This window comes from Sceloporus undulatus, chromosome 6 (genome assembly GCF_019175285.1).
Source record: "Sceloporus undulatus isolate JIND9_A2432 ecotype Alabama chromosome 6, SceUnd_v1.1, whole genome shotgun sequence".
Taxonomy (NCBI): domain Eukaryota; kingdom Metazoa; phylum Chordata; class Lepidosauria; order Squamata; family Phrynosomatidae; genus Sceloporus; species Sceloporus undulatus.
Genome location: NC_056527.1, coordinates 2960288 through 2985600, shown reverse-complemented (window position 1 = coordinate 2985600; position 25313 = coordinate 2960288). Strand labels below are relative to the sequence as shown.

The 25313-nt window shown below is 45.2% G+C and overlaps 1 protein-coding gene across 7 annotated transcripts; it reads right to left on the bottom strand.

Moving 5' to 3' along the window:
• Positions 1–820: 820 nt before the first annotated feature.
• Positions 821–23351, bottom strand: ZNF777 (zinc finger protein 777). 7 transcript variants are annotated; one of them, XM_042473259.1, is made up of 7 exons: positions 23102–23350; positions 21240–21355; positions 12160–12531; positions 10415–10541; positions 7310–7423; positions 5788–6042; positions 822–2317 (listed from the first exon to the last, which is right to left on the bottom strand). In XM_042473259.1, exons 3-7 carry the CDS (start codon positions 12421–12423, stop codon positions 1161–1163), a joined length of 1917 nt encoding a protein of 638 aa, XP_042329193.1. In that variant the 5' UTR covers positions 12424–12531; positions 21240–21355; positions 23102–23350; the 3' UTR covers positions 822–1160. The 7 variants fall into 7 exon arrangements, with proteins under 7 accessions (XP_042329187.1, XP_042329192.1, XP_042329186.1 ...); XM_042473253.1 differs by lacking the exon at positions 21240–21355 and having other exon boundaries at positions 821–2317; positions 12160–12534; positions 23102–23351; XM_042473258.1 differs by lacking the exon at positions 21240–21355 and having other exon boundaries at positions 821–2317; positions 23102–23351.
• Between the last annotated feature and the right edge of the window lie 1962 nt (positions 23352–25313).

Genomic DNA, 25313 nt, shown 5'->3' with positions numbered 1-25313 from the left:
TCAGAAGCTGCATGATAACTATTGTTTTATGATTAAATATTTGAAGGGATGTCACACTGAGAGCAGAGGTCCAGGGAAAGAGATCCCATCTCAACATCAGGAGAAACCTCCTGACAGTGGAAGGCCCTGCTGCCTTGGAGTCAGGTGGAGCCTCCTTCTCTGGAGGTTTTAAACAGAGGCTGGAAGGCCATCTCTCACAGGGAGGGATTTGGCTGTGGGTTCCTGCATGGCCTTTGTTGTCTCTTCCAATTCAACGATTCTATGATGCTCCTCCCAAAATGAAACACAGAATGGACCAGAACCTACATGCTTAAGAATAGCACAAGGATTCTGTATGGGAAACTGCACAGGATCCCTGTCCTTGTCGTGCTGCAAAAGTCCCCGCAGCTATTTTGTTGCTGTGAAGATGCGGGAGCAGATCGGAGAAGCAGCTGACTCCGTCCTCAAAGGCAGACACAGACCACAGCCACCTGCCAAGATTTCCTCTGGCCCTCTGAAGGTCTCCACAGATGAGGCCCTCAGTCTGCGTCTCACTACGGGAACATGGCCAAATGCTTCTCCGCCCCTGCATTGCTCTCCAGCAGCGACAGAATGGCCATGGAGCATGATGCGCATTGCAAAAGAAAGGAAGGAAATACCAATCTCCGTAATGCCCCAGAGAATACATATGCAAATGACGAGTGAACTTGCACCTCTGTTGTCACTAACAGGGTGCCAGCCTTAATGCACAATGGCACTCTCGGAGTTTGCGCTGTTACCACCCGCATTTCTTGCCTGCTGTCATCTGGGAGAAAATATCCAGTGAGTGAATGAAAGAACCCAAAACTTTAACCATTTGGTTACCAAATAAAATCAGATTCCACATTTATTATCAAAAAGAACAGACTGGGGAAGGAAGGCAGAAGCAAGGCAAAGAGTTCAGGTCTGGCAAGTGTCATGGTGCCAACAAGTGCGGTTAGTTTGATTCTGAAACCCGTTATTTACTTAAAGGAAGAGACCAGAAGTCTGTACTCCTGGGCTGAAGGGGGCAGGAGGGCGGCAGAGGGGTACATGTGAAGGATTTCCTTCCTCACCCCACCCCTGATCAGTCAATCAGTCATCTGTCCCCCAGTTGCCAGGGCATTGGATGATGGGTGAGAGCAATGGTGGGGGAGCAAGCCTCATTCCCCCATATGTGTCCGCAAGTGGTACTTAAGGGACTGCTTGTAGCGGAAGCACTTGGCGCATTCCGTGCAGGGATAGGGCCTCTCGCCAGTGTGCGCTCGCTGGTGCTCCAGCAAGTGGTGCTTCTGCGTGAAATTCTTCCCGCACTCGGCACAGTGGTACGGCCGCTCTCCAGTGTGGATGCGTTGATGCTCCAAGAGGTGGTGCTTCCGGATGAAGCCCTTCCCGCACTCGCTGCATGCATGAGGCCGCTCCCGGGTGTGGACTCGGTAATGGTTGGTCAGCTTGGACTTCTCGCTGAAGGTCTTCTCGCACTGGGTGCACTTGTAGGGCCGCTCACCAGTGTGAGTCCGCTGGTGCCGCAGGAGATGTGACGGACGGCTGAAGGCCTTGCCGCACTGCGGGCAGATGAAGGAAAGCTCACTTTTGCCAGCATGCACCCGCTGGTGCATCGCCAGTGAGATTTGCAGCCGGAAACTTTTCCGGCACTCGCTGCACGAGTACGGCCGCTCACCCACATGTGTGATCTGGTGCTTGCTCAGGCTCGACTTGTGGCTGAAGCTGCTCTCGCACTCGTTGCATTTGTAGGGCTTCCCTGGGGCCGGTGGGGGCCGGGGCTGTGGCTTGAGGCTGCGTTTGTCTGGGTAGGTTTGCCCACGGCGAGACGAAGGGGCCACCCCCCGCCGCGCAGTGTGGAGCCGCTGGTGCAGTAGGAACTGTTGTTTGATGCGGAAGCTGAGGTCACAAGTGTGGCATTCATAGGGCCCTTCCTTGAGGTGGTTCCGCTGGTGGATGATGTAGTTGATACGCAGCATGAAACTCTTGCCGCACTCTGGACAGATGTACGGCCTCTCGCGCGTCCGGTTTCTCTGCTGGAAAGTGACAGGTCGCGCCTCAACACTATTGTCTCTCTCACACAATGGGGCACAGATCCCCACTGTGGCCCTGGTGACCCTGGTGGGCTTGGTGACACGCTGGTCTTCCCGTAGGACGTCCACATTGCAATTCAAAGAGCATGGGGGTTCAGCCCTTGAAGAGAACAGCCCCCGTGGCTCTAAGCTGACAGGGTCTTCCTGCTCCTCCTCCTCTTCTTCCTCTTCTTCTTCTTCTTCCTCCTCCTCTTCCTCCTCCATTTTGATCACGATGCCATCTTCTTGTTGGAGGATAAAATTTAAAAAAATGACATTACAAGTATCACTTGGCAAGACAAAGAAAACACTAGGGCAGGGGTAGGCAACCTGCAGCCCGCGGGCCGGATGCGGCCCAGCGAGGCCTTGGGACTGGCCCCAGCCCAGTCCTGCCACCGATTGCCGCCGGGGCCTTTGGCGTCTCGCACAAGGGGCATGGTGAGTCAATTGTCTATAGAAGCCTCAGAAACATGCATTTATCTTAACATTTTTTTAAAAAATCAGCAAATTTTTTCGTGTGTCCTCCATTTTTTATTTAAAAGTGCCTTGCATTTGAAAATTTTGTCCTACATTTGTCCCTATTTATTTATTTATTTATTTAAAAATTATTTAATTATTTATTTTTTGGCTTTGGCCCCCCCAGTTGTCTGAGGGCCAGCAACCCGGCCCCCGGCTCAAAAGGGTTGCCTACCCCTGCACTAGGGCATAATTTTTAAAATATTTTTTAAACATTCTTGAAAACTGACTAACTATTTTGCAGACTATCATAACAAATAAAATAATAAAACTTTTATTTGTATACCGCTTTTCCTCCAGATCAAAGCGGTTCACACTATACAAGCTATGTGACACCTGTCACAGTACAAAGCAATACAATAACATCAACAATTACATCAGCAATTTCATATAATTCAATAAAAAGCTAAAAACCATATACAAAGCAGTTAAAACTATCAGTTGTGGCTGGACATCCTGATCTTAATTAGGATACTATCTCTAAAGAGAATCAGGAGTGTATGCTACCTGAAAGAGGTAGGTTTTCAATGCTTTCTTGAAGGCTTCCAATGTGGGGCAGAGTCGGATCTTTTCCAGAAGTGCATTCCAGTGGGTAGGGGCTGTCGCCATATAGGCTCTGTGATAAGTTGCTGCTAGTTTTACCCTGGGGTATTCAAGTAAATATTTCCTCGTTGTTCTGAGGGTGCGGGGTGGATTATGTAGGGCAGTGATTCCCAACCTGTGGGTCGGGACCCCTTTGGGGGTCGAATGACCCTTTCATGGGGGTCGCCTAAGACCATTGGAAAACACCTATTTAATTACAGTTATGAAGAAGCAATGGAAATAATTTCATGAGCTTGGGTCACTATAACATGAGCAACTGTATTAAAGGGTTGCGGCATTAGGAAGGTTGGGAACCACTGATGTAGGGAGAGGCGCTCCCTCAAGTAACTCGGGCCCAAGCCATGTAGGGCTTTATAGGTAACGACCAACACTTTGTATTGTGCCTGGAAGCTAATAGGCAGCCAGTGGAGAGATTTTAATATAGGTGTTATATGGTCCGATCTTGAAGTACCCGTGACCAATCTGACTGCAGTGTTCTGAACTAACTGAAGCTTCCGAACCTGGTACAAAGGTAGCCTCATGTAGAGCGCATTACAGAAATCCAAGCGAGAGGTTACCAAGGCATGTACTACAGTTTCAAGGTCCTTTTGGTCCAGACAGGGACACAGTTGGCGTATCAGCCGAAGCTGGTACCAGGCACTCCTGGCCATCGCATCCACTTGAGATGATAACTGTAGAGATGAGTCCAGGAGTACTCCCAAACTGCGGACTTTGTCCTTTAAGGGGAGTGTAACCCCGTCCAGGACTGGATGGCAAATTTCCCTGTCTAGATTTGGGGCACCTATCAGGAGTACCTCTGTTTTCTCTGGATTCAGCTTGAGTTTGTTTTCCCTCATCCAGCCCATTACTGACCCCAGGCAGGCATCCAGAGGGGAGGTGCCATCCTTAGTCACTGTGTCAGTCGGAGACATGGAGAGGTAGATCTGGGTGTCATCAGTGTACTGATAACACCGAGCTCCATGCTTCCAGATGATCTCTCCCAGCGGCTTCATGTAAATGTTAAACACTGTGGGGGATAGAATGGCACCCTGAAGAATGCCAGATGTCAGCTCTCTACTACGAGAGCAACTATCCCCCAGACTCACCAACTGGAACCTTCCCGAGAGGTAGGATCGGAACCACTGGAGCACAGTGCCCCCAATACCCAACTCTCCCAGACGTTCCAGAAGGATACCATGGTCGATGGTATCGAAGGCCGCTGAGATGTCCAAGAGCACTAACAGGGTCACATTTCCCCTGTCAATGCCCAGACGGAGATCATCGACTAAGGCGACCATGGCAGTCTCGACTCCATGTCCCGCTCTGAAGCCAGTTTGAAATGGGTCCAGATAATCGGCTTCATCCTAGACTGCTTGGAGTTCAAAGGCTGAGTTGAAAGGCTGAGTTCAGCATGAGTTGCTGAAGCTCTGGAATTCAGCAATTTAAAAGACTTGAGATTGGATATTCTGTAATCTTCATGCAATTCCTTGTTCTGACTCTGTACTGGGTTTCAGAGAACTACCAAATTTCTCCCATCAGCAATACACAGTAGGGGTGTGTGTAAAGAGTGGATAAAATTGCCAAGTACAGGAGTGATCAAGGAGAGATGGAATAAGGATGGCTGTATAGGATGGTCAGCCCAAAGCAGAGGTACCCTCTTATTGTACAGATGTTTGCCATCAGATGTCCACAAATGGATACCTGGAGCCAGAAAATACCCTGAACAAACTGGAGCTAAAAGTTCATTTTTAAGGACTACAACTCCAAGAACTACCCAGTTGTCATAGCTGTAGCCATATGCATTTTGGCTGGAAGATTCTGGGAGCTGAATGTCTAAAGATGTACCTTCTCCAGGCAATAATAAGATTGGTAGGGCTGCGAGGCCTGAATTTAAAACCCACCACCTCAGCCAAACAGGCCTTTAATGGCCCCTTGAAAATCCCTCTCACAGCCTCAGGTCTCCACCTATATTGGGGTCCTGACATGTCTCACTACCCCATTCAGAGGTGCAGAAATTAGTAATGTCACCTGACTGGAACCAGATGTCTATGACAGTCTAGAACACAGCTGGGAAGCAGGCAGCCTGAAGGCCAGTTCCAGTTCTGGTGGCCTTGAGCCCCTCAAAGGCTCCCAACCCACCCATTTTGTGGGACTGAAAAATTTCTCTGGGGCACACAGTTTTTCTCAAACACCACCCTGAAAGGGCAGGAAATAACTCCCTCAGCCACCTGGAAATGGCTTTGACTGCATCTGCACTGCAGAATTAATGCAGGTTGACACCACTTTAACTGCCATGGCTCCATGCCGTGGAATTCTCGGATTTGCAATTTTGAGAGACAGCCTTCTCTGTCAGAGAGCTCTGACAGATCCCAGGATTCCACAGCATGGAGCCATGACACTTAGCACAGTGTCAAACTGCATTAATTCTGCAGTGCAGATGTAGCTTTTAAGGTCCTGGAAATCACTTCCAGGTTGGAGCAAATGGCAGTAGTGTAGCCCAATGAGGTTTGTGAGGGTCCCAAAATAGCCCTCATGCCCTCAGAACATGCCCATCCTTGGCCTAGGAATGAGATGAGGGTGAGAGAGAGAAGCCCTAAGATGCTCTGCAATTCCTTACCTGCACAGCTGCCATGTTGGACAGTGACCCTCTTGATTTCCCCGAATCCCACGTCATACTCGCTGCCTTCTTCTAAGTTGTTTCCGGCAAAGTTTCCCAGAGGTGTTGCTGCACTGTATGGACTTCCACAGGGGGCCTCTTGGTCCAGGCCTTGGAAATCCCCTTCAGAGCTCCCAGACATCTGGTGCTGCTCCAGATCTTCTGGACAGTCGTCTGAATGGGGCTCCTCCGTTTTGATCACCACCCTGAGTCCTGCTGCAATGGGAAGAGAAGTGGGTAAGAGCAGCCCTCTATGTTGGACTGAAAGGCTGCAGGAAATACTTTATTATCCTGATCTATCTAAGACTGGGACTGAGGGCAGCTTTCATTATTCCTCAGAATTATTATCATTCACCAAACATAATCTTAGGTAAATTTTCTCTGACAACACCATATTAGGATGTAAAAAAACACACCCTCCAACATTTTAACAAATGAAAACTGGGACACATGTGACCAAATCACATCAGAGTGTGGTCAAGATGGCAAAAGGAGGAACACATAGGCTAGAAAGCCTGCAGCAATTTACTTTTGCCTAAATCTACTGGAAAAGGCAAAACTCCACCCGTCCCACCCATAAACTGCTAAGTTTATCAAGTGCAAACTACTTTTGGGCTTTGAATTCAGTATGCAGCAGTTGAAATAAGATAAGGACAAAGGAGGAAAGTGGGATGAGAAGAGAGAAATTGGGGCATTTTAAGAGCAGCTGAAAAAATGAGGAAACAGGATTCATGAGGACTGCAAGTCAGAACAGAATGAAGAGTGTGTGTCGATGGCCCATTCTTGATCACACCATAGATGGCTAAAGAGGAGAGTTCAGACCTCAGAAAAAGGAGCAGCTACTGTGGTGAGGAGTGGGCAGAAGTGGACAAAGACCAGTGCATGGCCCATACCTTCTGCCTAACATCTCCACAAAGAACTGAGCAAAGCATGGAGCCAGAGCTACTCGAGGAGTGGACTGGTGTCCCATTCCACAGAAAGCTTGGCATTTAGAGAGGCCAGAAAAAACCTCAGTTAACATCCTGTTAGTGACCTATGGAGGCATTAAGTCCAACTCATACCTGCGTAACTCACTTTTTGGGTCACTGTGTAGCGTGGAATTCCTTGTCCACTGTGCAACAGCCAAACTCCCTCCCTCCCCAAGCTATCTTTTAATCTGCCATTAGTCCCCTCCCAGTGGAAAGCAGGTGGGGACAACAGAAAAGCACTCAGCTATTTTCCTACAGCTGTATTGCTGCCAGGGATCTCTGGAAAATGCAATGTTATTTCAGTTTTTCTGGGCCGGAGGGGGATGCCTTTCTACCTGAATTTTTCTGGTTTTGGGTTTTTTTATTTCCTAAGCTTTGACATCTCTACATTTGACTTTAAAATAACTTAACTGCCACAGTTACAACCTGCCCAAAGAGTGACTTGCAAAGCAAATCTCACAGCAGCTAGATTTCTCATGAGCTCCACCACCAAGCTGCAGTGGGATATGGCCTACCTGCAGTGGGATCAGGAAGGCTCCCCTGCTCTTCCGAGTCCTGCTCATCTCCAAGACATGAATCGGCACCTGGCTCCGTCTGGGCCAAAACGCCTGGTTTAGAAATTGCATAGTCTGTGGGAAGGAGAAAAAAGAGGGCCAGGTTACATTTCCTACAACTACAGTAGTCTCCCGCTTATTCAGCAAGTTAGAGACCAGAAATCTTTGAAATGTAGACCCACATTACTGTATATTATATTATATTATATTATTGCACAAGCACAAATATAAGTACAGTTTGCCCTCCGTATCCACGGATTCTTTATTCAGGGATTCAAGCATCCACAGCTTGAAAATATTCTAAAAAAGTATAAATTCCAAATAGCAAACCCTGATTTTGCGATTTTATATAAGGGGCACCATTTTACTATGCCATTGTATTTAATGGGATTTGAGCATCCATGAATTTTGTTATTTCCCACCCCCCCTCAGGGGGGGATCCTTGAACAAAACCCCAGGGGATACCAAGGGCCCACTGTATGAATACCTGTACAGTGATGTATTGTAAGCACACAATGACACTACAGACAACTTCTATGATATAACGTACACACACTGCATGAAACGATGGCGCTGATTTGGGGAGGAAGGCAGCACTTCGTTGCAAAAGCATCACTCAAAGTGCCATATTTTTGTTCACTCTGTAGTGTATATTGTAGAAGCCATTTGTGGGGTGGGTTATTGTGTGCTTATATACAGTAGGTTGAGTCTCCCTTATCTTAAATACTTGGGCCAGAAGTGTTTTGGATTTCTGCTTTTTTCAGATTCTAGAATGTTTGTGTATACTGTACATAATGTGATACCTTGGAGATGGGACCCAAGTCTAAACACAAAATTCATTTATGTTTCATACACATCATATACGCATAGCTTGAAGGTAATTTTATACACTGTATACACTATTTTTAATAATTTGTGCATGCACCAAAGTTTGTATACCCTGAAGCATCAGAAAGGAAAAGTGTCACTATCTCAGCCACTCATGGGAAAGGTTTTGGAGCATTTCAGATTTCAGGATAAGGGATACTCAACCTGTAATACAGCACAGGAACAGATATTCAAACATACATTTGTGTTCATATTTGTCAAAAAAGCAAACCACATGTTGAATAAATGGGATCTGGCAATAATGTAATAGTGTCAAAAGAGTGGATTGTCCACTGAAAAACCAAGGACACCCGAATTAGCAACAGCTTCTCACGTGAGAGAAACCCATTTCTAAGGAGGTTGTACACAGGAGGTTGCTGCAGATTAGTTTCATTCCCCTGGAGGGTTCTGGCTCAAAAGAGACATCTGGAAGGAAGGGCATGTAGCAAGCAGAAGCCTGCGCTGGAAGACAGGAGCTGCATGCCCAATGTCAGAAAAACAACCAGCTTCCAGACAAAAGAGAAGCAAGATGGGGAACCCTTTAATTCATAGTCCCTGAACATGTAACATCTAACTCAGGAGTGGACAAAGTTCAGTCTGAAGGGCAATGGTTCCCAACCTTGGTCCTCCAGATGTTCACAGAATTGTGGAGTTGGAAGAGATACCAAAGGTCATCCAGTCCAACCCCCTGCCATGCAGGAACTCACAATGAAAGCACCCCCCTGGGACAGATGGCCATCCAGCCTCTGTTTAAAAACAGTCTCAAAAGGAGAAGACTCCATCGCCCTCTGAGGCAGCAGCATCTTCCACTATCTTTCTATCAGAAATTTCTTCCTAATGTTTAGGTGGAATCTCTTTCCTGGAGCTTGCATCCATTGTTCTGTGTCCTATTCTCTGGAGCAGCAGAAAACAAGCTTGCTCCATCCTCAATGTGACATCCCTTCAAATACTTAAACAGGGCTAGCATATCACCTCTTAACCGTCTCTTCTCCAGGCCAAACATACTCAGTTCCTTAAGTCTCAATATTTTTCACTTCAGCTCCCATATTTCCTGAGTGTTGGCCCAGTTGGTGGGACTTTTGGGCTCTGAAGTCCAAAACAAATGGAGGACACAAGGTTGGGAACCACTGCCCTAGAGGCATTTTTGTGGCCTCCATGGGTCAAAAATGCCCTGAAATGCCCCAAATAGTGTTGTGGGCTTTTTAAATCACTTTTTGTCCCCCTCCCAGCAATCTAAGGGCCAGAAAAGGACTTTTAAAAACAGGAAGTGACTATCAATCACTCTCCTGGTTCTAAAATGCTCCAGGAGCCTATAAACATGGAGAAAATGCCTCCCTCGCACCACAGATGGTATTTGGAGGCAATCTTTTGGTTTTTGTTTGCAGTGGGGTTGTGGTGGATTAATGCAGTTTGACGCCATTTAAGCTGCCATGGCTCCAAGCTATGGAATCCTGGAATGTGTAGTTTGGTGAGATATTGAGCCTTCTCTCTCTGTTAGAGTGCTCTGGTGCCACAACAAACTACAAATTTCAGGATTCCCATAGAATGGAGCCATGATAGTTAAAGCAATGCCAAACTGCATTCATGCTGCAGCCTATAATCACTTCAGAGCTGGGAAAAATTACTTCTTTGGACTATAACTCCCAAAATCCCCATGCCAGCATGGCCACTGGTAGTTTTAGTCCATAAAGTAACATCTCCTAGCTATGACCCATTGGAAGCACGTTCCCTTAGGAACAGTCACATCAATAATCCAACTTGGCAATGTTTATACAGATGAAAAGAACTCGGAAATTGTCTAATTTCAGTTTCTCCCTTGAAGAATTTCCTTGAATGTCACAAAGCACAAGCTGCTTTTAGCCGGTTAATGCATATTCCTCCTAGTGTCTATTGCAGCTTCAATGGCCTGTCAACATGGGCAGCATCTCTCTCCCCATCGCTTTCAAACTCCTAATTTCCCAATGAAAGAGTCAGCTGCCCAGAAAGTGGTTCAGAATGTTAAACTAATGAGAATGGAAACAGCTTTGAGCAGATTAAACCAACGGTCAGGATTATGAAGGGACACCATATCTGGACTCAGGGACACCAAAACTGCCCAAATTTGAGGATGGCTGGACACACCAGCACAATCCACCTTGACCCAAGAGGGTGAGGAAGGCTCCATAGCAAAGCAGCCATTAATGCCTCATGCAGAATTACCCAGAGAGATCAACGACTCGTGGTTTCCCTTCATTAAGTTTTTGTAGAGCTCCTTCTGCCATTCCTCCAGCTTCTCCCACTCCTTGTCATTGAAATAGACGGACACGTCATCAAACGTCACTGGTACCTGGAACCATAAAAATTGCATGCTTAATTCAGAGGTTTCATCGGCACTCACAGTCAAACTCGGCTTTTGTACCTACTTATCTAAGCCAGGATGGAAAGCTCTGGGCCAAAAGAAATCATGGCCAGTTTCCTTATTACAAGTATCACAGTTACATGAGAAGCTGCCTTATATTGAGAATCTGATCCTTGGTCCAGCTAGCCCTGTACTTGCAGCTCTGAGTGACAGACACATCTCTGGGTTTCTGGCTCTCTAATATGATTTTAGCCCATTTCAGTTTCTTCATGCTGTTTTAAATTGTTGTGAACTCATTCACTTGATTTTATTGGATGCTACCCTAAGAACAAGAAAAGTGTAGTGCTTTGAGCATTGGATTACAACTCTGGAGACCAAGATTTGAATCCCCACTCAGAAATGGAAGTGCACTGGGTAACCTTGGGCAAGGCACACACTCTCAGCCTCAGAAGAAGGGAACGGCAAACCCTGCCTCTGAATAAAACTTGTCAAGATAACCCCACAATAGGTTCACCTTAGGGATGCCATAAGTGGGAAATGACTTGAAGGCACACAACAACAATGTACAGTGCTGTGTAAATTTACAGCGCTTTATAAATAAAGGATAATAATAATAATAATAATAATAATAATAATAATAATAATAATAATAATGAATATTGTTGCTGTGTGCTTTCAAGTTGTTTCCAACTTATTTCAACTTTAAGGCAAACCTTTCATGAGGTTTTCTTAGCAAGATTTATTTAGAAGGGTTTTGCCATTGCCTTCCCGTGTGGCTAAGAGTACCCCAAGGTCACCCAGTGGGTTTACAAGACCGAGCTGGGAATCGAACCCTGGTCTCTAGAGTCATAGTCCATCACTGAAACTACCAGGCCACACTGGCTTTCTCGTTAATATAGGTTGGGATATAAATTTTTAATGGATAAATAACCAAGCAATCAATAAATCAATCAATCAAAGCCTTTATTACAGTTAACAAACCATAATCATCGCCTCAGCCTGAAGCAGGGAATCAAGAGCCAAAAACACAAAGAGATTACAGAACTAAGCAGGAATATACTTCCCCAGGGAGCAAAATGAAGGCATTCCCAATTAAGAATTATGCCACCCCAAATGAAATTTCCTTTCAGTTCTCTAATATCTATTTTTTGCTATTCAATGCTATTGTGAATTGCTTCGTTCTTTTATTGTCATTGTTTATTTGCTTTGTATTTTCTTTATTGTTGTAACTTGCCCTGATTCCTTGTGATTGGGCAGGCTTATTATTATAAATCCTTATTATTATTATATTACAATTATCTAGTATTGCAGAGAGTGAGACACTGAAAACCTTATCCACCAGGAACTCTCGTATTTGCTGTGTTTGTATTCCCTTTCCTTGCCCCTTTTCTATGGATGCTAAACTGTGTTTTATCACATGCTCAACTAAAGTTTTTAGTTACAGCAAAGTTAGAAATTTGGAAACCAAAGTAAAATTTTACCTTGGGATCAGAATTTCTATTTTGGCAGAGCAATGCCTTCATTTTGCCTCCCACTCAGTGGCTGCACCCCTGGAAGTAGGTCTGGAGAGTAAATCATTATTCCACAGAACCAGTGGGACACTTACCTTGGGAGTCTCCCCTTTGGAGCCTGGGGGGAGCCGGAGGATCCAGAAATTCCGGTTCTTGAGTAAGTTCTCCATGTTCTCCAGTCGCCTCTGAAGCAGCCCATACTCCTGGATCAAAGTCCCCAAAGCAGCCCACTTGCTCTCCAGTTGGTTCCCAATTTCCACAGCAGTTTTCTCACAGTCTATGATCCTCTTCTCAGCGGTCCCTGCCCTGCCTTCCAAGTCCAGCAGCCGCGTTGCGTGAGAATCCACCTTCTTCTCCATCGCCTGGAAGGAGGCTACTAAGGTGAGTGAGATCTCAGCTGTTTGGTCAGGATCGGTGGGGAGGCATGAAGGCAACCGTTGGTCAGACTCCACATCAAGTTCTGGCCCCTGCTGACAAGGACAGAAGTTAGAAGTGTGAATGGTCTGCCCTCACTCACCTGGGCAAAGTCAGGTCAGGAGCAATGAGCTCTACCTAAACATTAGAAAGACTTTCCAGAAGGAAAGAGCTACTCCACAGTGGAATGGCCAGCCTTGGAGGATGGTGGACCCTCCTTCATTGGAGATTTTTCAAGAGGGGTTGGATGGCCATCTCTCAGGGGCGCTTGAACGTGACTTGAAAGGAACTAGGCAGGAGTGTACCCAAGGTCCACCCAATGTGTGGAAGACAAGCAAACTACAGCGTTGGTTTAGACCAGCGATGGAATTCATGCAGTGTTCCAAATGTTGTTGGACTGCAAATCCCAGCAACCCTAGCCAGCATAAGCCAATGGAAAGGGACACCAAAATTCAAATATGGCTTGATATTAAAAAAAGAGATGAATGAGCCTTTCCCAAACCCATTCAGACCCTTTGCTCCTCCTGTCAAGTGAGCCTCTGAGAAGCCCAGGATATTAAACCACAGTTTCAAGTTGGTTTAATAGTATGGCATGTTGCAAAGTAATAATGATTGTTTCCTGATTTTGTGAAAATGGACAACCAAAGGCAACTGAGAATATTGAACACTACTAAGGCAATATAAACTCATCCAAATGCAGGCCAGAGAGACAGATTACTTAGTATTCCAGACCAAGTCTATGGCACGGTTTGGCACAGTGCAGTCTGAGGGCCACATGTGATCCCTGATCTGTTCTAACTTGTTTTTAAATGTTTTTATTCATGTATTTAATGTTTTAATTGTCTGTTGTACATGATCATGGGGGCCCTGCTGGGTTAAGAGATAATAATTATAGAATGGCCTGCTGGAAGAGATCCAAAACATTACCGATCTTGACAGCTTTAAAAAGGCTGTCAGGATGGATCTTTTCTGACAGGCCTTCCCTGAGTAACGCACTTGGTCACCCGCTGATACGGACCATCTCACGAATACCCCAGGGCACCCATCTCTCTGTTGCTGTCCAGCTGTTTTAATAACCTAGATGATATTTTATTACTGTTTGTGAGAATTATAATGTTGTGGTTTTAGAAGGAGGGATAATGGGCTTTATTTTATTTTGTATTGTTGTATTTTAGTGTGTTGTAAGTCCCTTCAATCCTGTCGGAGAGGCGGGATAAAAATAACATCATCATCATCATCATCATCATCATCATCATTATCCCACTTTTATGCCCTCTGTAGCCTCCACCAGCCCTCTAAAACCACAATTTAAAAATGTCACAATTGTCAGGCACCTCCCCCCCAAATCACATAGAAAGCCCCCAAGTGCACTAAAACCCCACCCTCACAAACCTCCTAAGCCCCTGTTCTGCTATCCAAATGGCTGTTTTCTTCTGTAGGCCCTCTCAAAATGGTGAGTAGAAGTGATCTAACACACCTTGTCACCATTTTGAGGGGAACTGCAGAGAAAAACAAGGGTATTCGTTGGGTATTTGCAGCCCATGGGGGGGGGGGGGAGGTCTAGAAAGGAAAAGTGTACATTAATCCCTTTGCAGTTGCCCACACCTGGTTTGCAGCTACCTCCCTCTGGATGTTTGGAAAGGTGGACGCATTAGTGACAAGGATAAAAGAATGGTCACTGAGTATTCCTGCGTCAAATCTTATGTCACTCATGGATTCATTTTGTTGTTGAACAAGTTTTAAAATAGTGGCATTAGAAGACAAAGTCAGCCACAGCTCAGAAGCAGGCTATCTCAAGAACAATTGCCCCTGTGTAGGAATGGGGAAAGTGTGGCCCATGGGATAGATGTGGGCCCAAACTCCATGTTTGTGGCTCTGGTATCCCCTTGTCCAGCTCATGGGTTTCCATTTAGTATGTCACAAAGGCAGTGTAGTATAGTGGTTTAAGCATTGAACTAGGACTCTGGAAACCAGGGTTCGGTTCCCAGCTCAACCATGAAACCCACTGGGAAAGCAATGGCAAACCTCCTTTAAACAAATCTTGCCACCTTAGGGTCACAATACATCGAAATGATTTGAAGGTACACAACAACAACAACAACACAAAGGTGTGTTTTAATTGACTTCTCCTACTTTTTACGGTATTATCATAAAACCATTTTGGGAACTGAAAACTATAGGAAGAGGGAGAAGGGAAATAATAGTAACAACAACAACAACAACCATCATCAGATTGTGTGTGTGTGTTTTAAATTATTCCATCTGTACTTTACGATGTTACTGTAAACTGTTTTCGGATCAGACTAAATAAGGACAGAAAGAAGAAATAAACAAAAAAATAACAACCACATCAACAACAATATGGCGAGGGTTGGACTAAATGGGTTTTGTAGTTCTTTTCAAGTCTATTAGTCTACAAAAACAACAGCATTGCCTTGATGGACAAAGGTAATACTCTGCAACAACAGCAACAACAGTGTTGCCTTAATGGGCAAACCCAATACTGTTCAGTCTTGTTGTTCTCAATCTTTGGCCTTCCTACTGTTTTGGACTTCAGCTCCCAGAAGCTGTGGCTGTCGGTCATGTTGGCTGGGGCATCTGGGACTTGAAGTGCAAAATACCTGGAGAGTTGACTGCCAATCCAGTCTACTACTAATGCCCTTTGACCCTCGCAAGCTGGATGGAGGGAGATGACCTTCTAGTGCTTATCTCTGGCCTCTGGCCGCAGGAACTGGACAGGAGTCTGGACTGCCTTGTTTGCTTCCAAACCCCTCAGAAGAAAGATCTGGAACAGAAATGAGGGAGCAAAAATATCCCTGTGACACACACTGCCCTTATTGATTTGTTCTTAGAACTGATTTGCTATTTATTTAAACTGCTGGTTTCGTATCAGCATTCCTTGTAAATTGCTAGGAGTATGTTACACAGAAGGGAAGGTCTCATCACAGCATGTACACAAACGTTAAAGAAATGGCCATTCAACTTGTTTTTATCAAAGCCCAGTAAGTTAATATCTCATTACACTCCTCACTAAACTCATTGCAACAATGGAAATGGCCAAGACAACCTTCAGCCAGCATCCATTTCCAAATAAGATCTCTCTAAAACTATGACAGGCGACCTACTCCAAAGTGGTTTTCCAAAAATTTACAAATTATAGGTTTGCAGGTTTAAAAGAGACCAAGGCTGCATCTGCACTGCAGAGAAAGTACAGTCTGACACTGCTTTAACTGCCACGGATTAATCCTGTGGAATCCTGTAGTTTGCTGTGGCACCAAAACTCCCCGAGAAAACTACAAATCCACAATTCCATAGAATTATGGCAGTTAAAACAGAGTCAAACTGCATTATTTCTGCACTGCTGATACAACCCAAAAGAGCTGGCTTGGCATAGTGGTTTGAATACTGGACTAGGACTCTGGGGACCAGGTTTCGAATCCCTGCTTGGCCATGCAAACCTACTTGGGCAAGTCACACTCTCTCAGCCTCAGAGGATGGCAAAGGGAAACCTCTTGTCAAAAAAAACCTTTGGAAGGGGTTACCTTAAGGTGGCGTTCACTTGAAGACAAGATAACAACAACAAAATGCAAAGCCAATTTACAAGTCAACACTCCTGCAGGCTTTCAGGAGACCCTTAAGAACCCCCTCTGGACAAATCTTATCACGAAAACCCCATGATATGTTTGTCCTAGGGTTGTCTTAAGTTGGAAATGACTTGAAAAGCACAAAACAACCACCACAAAAGAGGCCAAATTATCACAAGTAGTACATACATCTGTATTTTCACTGATATTTTGTTTATTTCTAAGTTACAATTCCTACACTGAAAACGACAACAAGAAATCATATTCCTACAACTTGCCATTGAATGCCATTGAGGGAGAAAGGTGGTGCATAAATCCTTAAAATAAGTTTTAAAAAGCCTTGCTGCGCTCCACTGGCTCCAATGCTGGAGTCTCCTCCCCAGGCTCCCCATCCGACATTCAGCCCCACAAGATGCCTAGGGCTGGGCTGGGAGACAGGATTGATTCATTTCCATCCTGCCCTTTTCCCAATATAAGACTGACACATACTGTATCAGAGTTTGAATTAAAATCTAATAGAATTTACAAAATAAATAATACAAAAGTTCCAAAGCAATTGAACCTCCACCTTGAAAATATTAATTTAGAACAGTTAAAAAGGCAGTTAAAACATAATGATTCTGATTTTAAAAATACAGCCCATCCCAACTGAAAGACCTTTTGCAAGAGTCAGTTAACCATCAAAGATGGTTATGGGGAAGTCTTATCCTGCCTGAGGAAAGAAAGCAGAGAAGGGCCCACCTAGCCTTCAATGGGAGGGAATTCCATTCCCTGGGGGCTGCCACCAAAAGGACTCTGCCCCAGATCTTCATCAACTGTATCTGTGAGGATCTTGGGCTTCCTCTGAGGATCTTAAAACTCATGCAGGATCATGTCAGGAGCTACAGTGGTTCTTCCACATTCACTAGGGTTAGGGGTGCATGACCTCCATAAATGTGGAAAAACTGCTAGTAACAAAACACTATTCTTTTTACCTAAGAACGCCTCTCTAGGAATCTCCAGGTCCTCCAGTGCAGCTCTATGGCCAACATCTGCCAGACGTTGATCACAGAATCATGCTGGAGGACCTACAAATGCCTAGAGAGGTGTTTTCTCTAGGAACTTCTAGGTTCTCCAGCACTACTCTATGGTCATCTTCCAGCAGAGTTGCTCTGGAGGACCTAGAGATTCCTAGAGAGAACATACTGACCAAAACCACAATTAATCAAATCCACAAAAGTCGCAGTGGCAAGTGTGGAGGGCCAACTGTACAGGGTTTCAGATGAGCTGTCCCCAAACCTAAGGAAACTACCAACTGTCTCCTTCTCCTGCACTGGCTTTGGAAACTATGATGGCTCTTTGTAACGCTACTCACAATTTCACCTGAGAAGACAAAGGACAGAAGTTAGCATGATTAGACAGAATTCAGACACATACTGCTGTTAACCTGGAATATCAGTATGCAAAGGGGTCTTGTAAGACCTTTGAGATGAACTGTGTGAAATAAGTTGTAGAGCGAGCTTTCAGAAAACAAAAACAATGACCACAGGAGATCTACAAGAATTCATCCTGGATAAGAAGAAAATTGAAATAGTCAGAGTCCCTATACCTTGGATCCGATATTGATCAGAACGGAGACTGCAGTCAAGAAATCTGATTTGGAAGGGCAACTACAAAAGAACTGGACAGGATCCTAAAGACATGAACTCTGAACACTAAAATGAAGATAATCCAAGCCACTTTATCCCCATCACCATGCATGGATGGATGGATGGATGTGAGAGCTAGACACTGGAAAAAAGCTGATAGGAAGAAAATAAACTCATTTGAGACGTGAGAAGAGTGCTGAGGATACCGTGGATGGCCAGGATGACAAACAAAGGGGTTCTAGAACAGATGCTCTGGCCACAGCATGATAAGGCATGAATCACTGGAAAAGACAATGATGCTAGGAAAGTTGGAGGCCGGTAGAAAGAGAAGAAGACCACATGCCAGATGGTTAGACTTGAGTCTGCAGGACCTAAGCAGAGCGGTAGAAGACAGATGGTCTTGGAGACGTCTCATCCACATGGTTGCCATGAGTCAAGGTTGACTCAAGGGCAGTTTATCACAACAATAATAAGCTTCCATAGACTTGGTCTGCTTGAACTTGGACTACTTCCTCAGACCAAGTCTACAGAAGCTTCTGCTACAACAGCTTTTATAGTCTCAAAGGTGCTACAAGATCCCTTTGCATCATGATTAGATAAACAGATTTTGCACAAGAGTTCTGGCTGTACTTGTTTATCTCCAGCCAGTTGCAAGGGGAGTCTCGGGTTGCTGCAAGGATGGCCTACACCAGGGGTAGGCCAAACCGTTTTGAGCCGGGGGCCGGGTTGCTGTCCCTCAGACAACTGGGGTTCCACAGCCCCCCCCCCCTCCCCTCCCCCCCCCCCCCCCCCCCCCCCCCCCTCCCTCCGCCCCTTCCCCTCCCAATAAATAATTAAATAAATTTTAAAAAATTAAATAAATAAATAAACCAGGACAAATGTAGGACAACATTTTCAAAAGGTGGACACTTTTTTTAAAAAAAGTGGAGGGCACGCAAAAAAAATTACTGATTTTTTAAAAAATGTTAATATAAATGCATGTTTCTGAGGCATCTATAGACAATTGCCCACCTTGCCCCTGCGCACAAGAGGCCAAAGGCCCCGGCGGCAATCGGCGGCAGGACCGGGCTGGGGCCAGTCCCAAGGCCTTGCCAAGCCGCAGGTTGCCTACCCCTGGCCTAGACACTACACTTCCTGGCTAACCAGGCAACAACTGGCTACCAAACTGGGCTACTTGCACTTTTAATCCCACATCCTTTTAGATCAGAGAATGAATCACCGTAGCCATCTAGATGTGACTGGATTACAACTCCAATCAGCCTTAGTTAGCATAGTCCATGGTGAGGAATGCTGGGAGATGCAGTCCCACTGCATCTGGAGGGCTGTATAATTAGCTTACTTGCTAATTAGCTTACTTGCTGTTCACCGCTATGATCTTTGGAATATATATATATATATATGAATATAAATATATAAATAAAACAAATTAATTAATTAATTAATTATAATTCCTGACTTAAATAACTTAACTTAAATATATATATTTTTGCCACTCCAGAGACTCGGACATGAACCAATGGATTCAAGTTACAAGGAAAGAGATTCCAAATATTAGGAAGAACTTCTTGACAGTAATTGTTGTTTGACAGTAGGACAAAATGCCTCATGGAGTAGTGAATTCTCTTTCTTTGGAGGTTTTTAAGCAGAGGTTAAATGCCCATCTCTCAGAAATCTGTGGAGTACTGCATGGCGGGGATTGGATCAGATCAGCAATACCCAAACTTTGACACCCCCCCCCCAGGTTTTTGGACTTCAACTCCCAGGATTCCTGGGCATTAGCATGGGGACTAGGGTGTCTGGGAATTATAGTCCAAAATACTTGGAGAATAAAATTTTGGGAATATCTGGACTTTGGATGGTCCTCAGGGTGCCTTCCAGCTTTATGATTCAATGAAAATTATGGACATTAGTGGCGACTATGGCCCTTCTACCCAACACTATTATATCTCTATGACTGTAGCACAGTTATAGTGCTACAAATCCTGAGGTTTGTAGTAAGAGAAAGGACTAGAGTTCTCTGGCTTAGAATTCAAAATAACTCTCCCTAGGGTTGCCATAAGTCAGAAATGACTTGGAGGCACACAACAACAACAGCAACAACAAACAGCAACCAGGAGTCCATAGGATGTAGCCATAGTAGCTGAAGTAGAATCATAGCACTATAAGCATGTAGTGTGAAAAGGCCCATGGTTCCATTTTTATAGAGCCATGGGATTTGTAGTTTTGTGAGGCATTTTGAATTCATCAGACCTAGTCTTCTGATTTCTCCACTGCTACCACACTGCAGAAATAAAGCCCTCTGACACTATTTTAACTTCCACGGCTCAATGCCATGGGAGTGGTAGTTTGCTGGGGCACCAGAGTTCTCTAACAGGGAAAGCTAAATATCTCATAAAACTACACTTCCCAGGATTCCATAGCACTGAGTCACGGCAATTAAAATTGCTGTCAAACTGCTTTATGTCTGCAGTGTAGTTACACCCTGCAGGAACAGAAGGTTGGCCTAGGCCCTAAGTAGACCTTCGGCCTGATCCAGAACGGCTCTTTATGGATTCTCATTTGGGAGCATTTTAAAAACCAAATAAATATAGAGATGGAAGGGGCCTCAAAGGCCCTCTAACCCATCTCTCTTTAGAGGCAGTCTGTTCTTTGCTGGAACAACACCTATCACCTGACTTATAGTTGAGTATATATGGTATATATACATTCCAAAAAGCAATGCTTGATCTTGCCATTTTATACAAGGGACATCATTTTACTAAGCCATTGTATTTAATGGGCCTTGAGCACCCATGGATTTTGGTAGCCGGGGGACTCTGGGGAAAAAAACCAAGTGGGAACCAAGGGCCCACTGTACAGCAATTCTATGTCTCCTCATGTTCTCAGAAGTTCAGAACTACATCTCTCTTGTGTCTCCAATCTTGGATATACCAAGATATGAGACTTCTGTATACGCCACAAAGCCACCAAACAAGCCAAGAGCTTCAGGACTGAACAGGGCCAAAGACAGAAGCTGAGTTCCTATTAAAGACCCCCAAGCCTTGCCCCCAATTTAAATGCACCGAACCCCATCCCCACATCTATGATCCCCTTGTCCTTGAAAGGAGTGATGGGCTAGAAGGATTTGCTAGAGACTGTGGGATCCTTCCCATGCACTGACCATGGTCCTGTTTCCAGGTCCATTATTCAAGATCTGCAAAGACACCAACAAAACCATCACAACTACCTATCACTCTGGATTTTCTTTCTTTTTACACAACTCTTCACTCTTGCTTTAAATACAAGGCCAGAAATAACTGATGGAAGGCAGAAATCTTGCAATAACAAAGGCAGGCCTAGGTGAACCCCCTAAACATTTGGCAGTTATATTTTTTGGGTTTGGGGAAAGGAGAGAAAAGACTTCCTGTAATCTTAAAATTAGCTGAACCCAGAGGAGTTCAAAGACCAATGAGTTGATATGAAATAATAATAATAATAATAATAATAGTGTCTTCTTTCTCGCTGTTTTGCTGCGCTCTGGCTTACGGCTAATTTAAAAAAGCAGCTTACGGTAGAAGATGATGGGACTAATTTCTATGAAAGGCTCCGCAAGAAAGAATGAAAGAAACAAGGCAAACGCCGCCGGTGCGTTTTTTAAGATCCGGAATCCACGCAAGTCTCTTTCTCTGACAAGGCAGGAGGAGAGAGATTAAGGGCTGGGCGCAAGACAAATAAGCAGAGATAAAAGCCTCTCCCCCCCCCCCCCAATGATCAAACCCCATCACCTCTTGGGATGAAAGGCTCCTTTGCAAGGCTGGGGGGATGCCTTGGGCCTGGGAGACCTAGACCAGGCCTGTGGGGCCTGAGAGCCCTCCAAAGGCCCAGAGGCCCCAATGATGGCCGAAAACAAAGCCTGATGTAAACAAATCTCTCCCCCCAACTCCATCCCTTCTGCCGGCCTGGCTTTATTCTAAGGCCAGAAATGGCCCCTTGTGCACATGTCCCTGGTGGCCCACAAGCAAAGGAAAGAAGGGGGTGACCCTAATTCGAGGGGGGAGGAATGAGGGCTGCGCAGGAGCACACCTGCCCCCCACAAGGAGGGGAAGGGACTGGAGGTGCCAACCTGGCCCACTGGCAACCGCAGCCTGGGACTGCAGCAAGCCCAGCTGGGGGGCTGGGGGGCTTTTGACAGGCCCATCCCCATGGGAGTCAGGTCCTTGTGTCTGGTGGGGAGGAAGACCCCCTCCCAGTGCTGCAGCCCAATGTGGACAGCGCCTTGAAGTATAAACTGCCCCCCCTGAAAGAGGGAGATCCCCCATTCCCCCCACCCTAACTCAAGCCAAGCTTTTGACCGGTCCACCTGGGGAGGGGGCAAAAGGGACCCAGGAGCAGGAAGACCCCCCCAAATACTGAGCCCAATTTGGGTAGGAACTTGAATTGTACCCCACCCACCCCCCAAAAAGATAGACCACTATTCTCCTCCAGCCCACCTAAAGGCTGTCTTTTGACAGGCCCATCACCATGGGAGTTGCAGTCCCTCTGGGGGGGCCTCAAACAGGCAGGGCCCCCACCCAGGATACCTCCCTAACGCACATAGGGACTCAAGCCATGCTGGACACCCGTTCTCTTCCAACACCTTCACCCCACCTCAAGGCTGGCTTTTGGCAGGCCCACCATGGGAGCTGTAGTCCTTGGCAGGAAGAGGGGGGGCCTCAAGCAGCAGAACCCCACCCACCCAGGAAGCCCCCCAATACAGATGGGGACTCAGAACATGCCCCCAAAAAGGGGGGACCCCATCACCTCCACCCCACCTGAAGGCTGTCTTTTGACAGGCCCACCATGGGAGTTGCAGTCCTGCTGGGGGGTCCTCAAGCAGGCAGAACCCGCATGCAGATGGGGATTCAAAACATACCCCCCCAAAAGGGTAAACCCCCATTCTCTTCATCCCACCTGAAGGCTGCCTTCTGACAGGCCCATCACCATGGGAGTTGCAGTCCTTGTGGAGGTCACTCCCCGCAAGGACTGCAACTCCCATGGTGATGGGCCTGTCAAAAGGCAGCCTTGAATTGAGGGGGGGATATGGGGGTCTTCTTCTTTGGGGGGATGCCTCCCTGGTCAGGAGCAGGAAACCCACCCCATCGTATTGCAGATGGGGACTCAAACCATGCCCCTCCCCAAAAAGGGCTGGCTCTTGACAGGCCCCTCACCCTGGGAGTGACAATTCTTGTGTATTGGGGGGGAGGTAGAGAGGGGGGTCAGACCCCCCCAATGCTACAAGAGAGACCCCCAGAAAAAAGGAGGACCCCCACCCCCTTATATCCCTGACTCAGTCCAGGGCGACTGCAGCTCCCATCATCCCCTCCAGGTGCCTCTGAGGTGGTGCTTCTGTATGTGCTGTTGCTGCTGCTGCTGCTGCTGCTGCTGGGGCTCACCTGGGCCTGGGGGGCCCCCTCCGCCATGCTCCTTTGTTGCCCCTCCCTCAGAACAGAAGGGGCTCCTCCGCCGCCGCCGCCGCCGCCGCCAAACAGACAGACAGACAGACGCACCACCAGCCTCCCCGGGCAGGGCTCCGCTGGGTCCTCGCGCCCGCCGCACACGGGCAAGGGGAGGAGCCTCGCTCCCTGTCAATCACTCCGCAGGCCCACAGGCGCCATTCTGCGCCAGACGCCGACGCCGCGCCTGCGGCACAAGGGCGAGCGCCTCCGGACGGACGATGGTCTTGCTGCTGCTGGCCTGCGCAATGGCGCCTTAGAGAGAGGGGAAGGAAGGGATGTCAGTCACTCGACCAGCCCCACTTCCGGTTCTCAGCGGAGGGAGGGAGGCCTCTGAGTGGAAACTGGAGGAAGAGACGCAGGACCTGCAGCCACATCGAAATAAGTAAATATCAGTCATAATTATATCTTTTATATATATATATATATATATATATATATATATATATATATATAAATATGATATATTTATGACTGATACAGTATTTACTTATTTCGATGTGAATATATTTATGTATATGTATATGTTAGGTATATTTATGACTGATGTTACACCTGTATATATTTAAATGTGTACAGTATATACACATTTATACACACACACACACACACATATATATGGATCTATATATATATATATATATATATATATTTGATATATTTATGAGTGCTATGTAATACCTGTTTATTGAAATGGATATATGCACACACACCTTAGATATATTTATGACTGATATGTTATGCCTCTATATATTTTTATGTGTTATAATTTCAAATATTTTACATATATATATATATATACACAAACACGAATAACTTAATATATTAATGACTACTACGTTTATAATTACTGTTAATAGTTAATATAATTAATGTTGAATATACATTAAATAATGTATGTAATAATTGCATTATTAAATAATGTAATAACAGCACCAACAACAACAACAACAAACGCTTTTTAGGATCAATTTACTTTTACATTTTTTAAATTATGATAAATTTTTTGTATTTATACATTTTAATGCTTTCTGTGTCGTTTTTAAATTGTATTGTTTTAAATTTGCTGTTTGTTGCCTTGAGTCTTTATATTGGGATATACGCAAACGAACAAATAAATAAATAATACATTATATTATATAATAATATATAATATTATAATATATAATGATAATAACATAAGGATTTATAATTATAATAAAAATATATTATATATTTCTAGTTATTTTATATAATTGTTATAAAATTATATATTATATACTATTATAAAATTATATAATAATAATATTTAATCATTTTATTTATTATATATTTTATAAGAATTTAAGAAGTTATAAATTTTATAAAAATTTATTATTAAAATATATATATGTAGTTATTTTATATAATTATTCTATAATTATACAATTATAGAGTATTATATACTTTTATAAAATTATATAATAATTTTATATATTTTATACGTAAAATAAATAAATAAATACCAGTTTTATAAATAAACAAACAAACAAAGACATCCTTCTCCTTGTTTTTGCCATCCTCCTGCGTTGCCTCTTCCGCCCAGCAGGGGGCGGAGTAGCCAGTCAGCCAATGCCTCCTTTGCTGATCCGGAAAAAAGCTGACCCGCTCCTTCCATTCCCTTCTATCTCTATGGCTTTCCCTCCCTCTCCTCTTCGTCTCATCTGTGGCTCCGCCCACTGCGTTTCAATGGAACCCGGAAGTGCTGCGACGCTTCCTCGCACTCCTTGGCCTAGAGCAGTGTTTCTTCACACCTCTATGGTCTGTTGGCGCCCCCTGCAGGCCGGAGGGAGGACTTTTCGACCGTGTTCTTCGTCTTTGCTTCCTGCCTTTCCCACAAAACGGGGCCCCAGACTTTGGTCCTCCAGATGTTTTGGACTTCCGCTCCCAGAATTCCTCCTAATGGCCAAGCTGGCTAGGACTTCTGGGAGTTGAAGTCCAAAAGACAAAAACCCCAAGGGAGGCTGTAATTGTGTATTGTGGATACACTTCACTCAGCCCTGGAGACCCACTGGGTGACCTTGGGCAAGTCACGCTCTCTCAGCCTCAAAGGAAGGGATGGGAAGCCCGTTCTGTCCAAAGAGGCATCCCGTCTAGGCATTTAGGTCCTCCAGCGCCATTACAAGGCAGGTTG

Bases quoted from the DNA above. Each gene is read 5' to 3' on its own strand.
- ZNF777 (XM_042473252.1), bottom strand. From the start codon at position 22,510: ATGGTGGGCCTGTCAAAAGACAGCCTTCAG. The intron at 6,043-7,309 runs GTAGGCCATATC...TTCCCATTGCAG, and splicing joins CCTTCCTGATCCCACTGCAG to CAGGACTCAGGGTGGTGATC. The intron at 2,318-5,787 runs GTAAGGAATTGC...TCCTCCAACAAG, and splicing joins CCAACATGGCAGCTGTGCAG to AAGATGGCATCGTGATCAAA.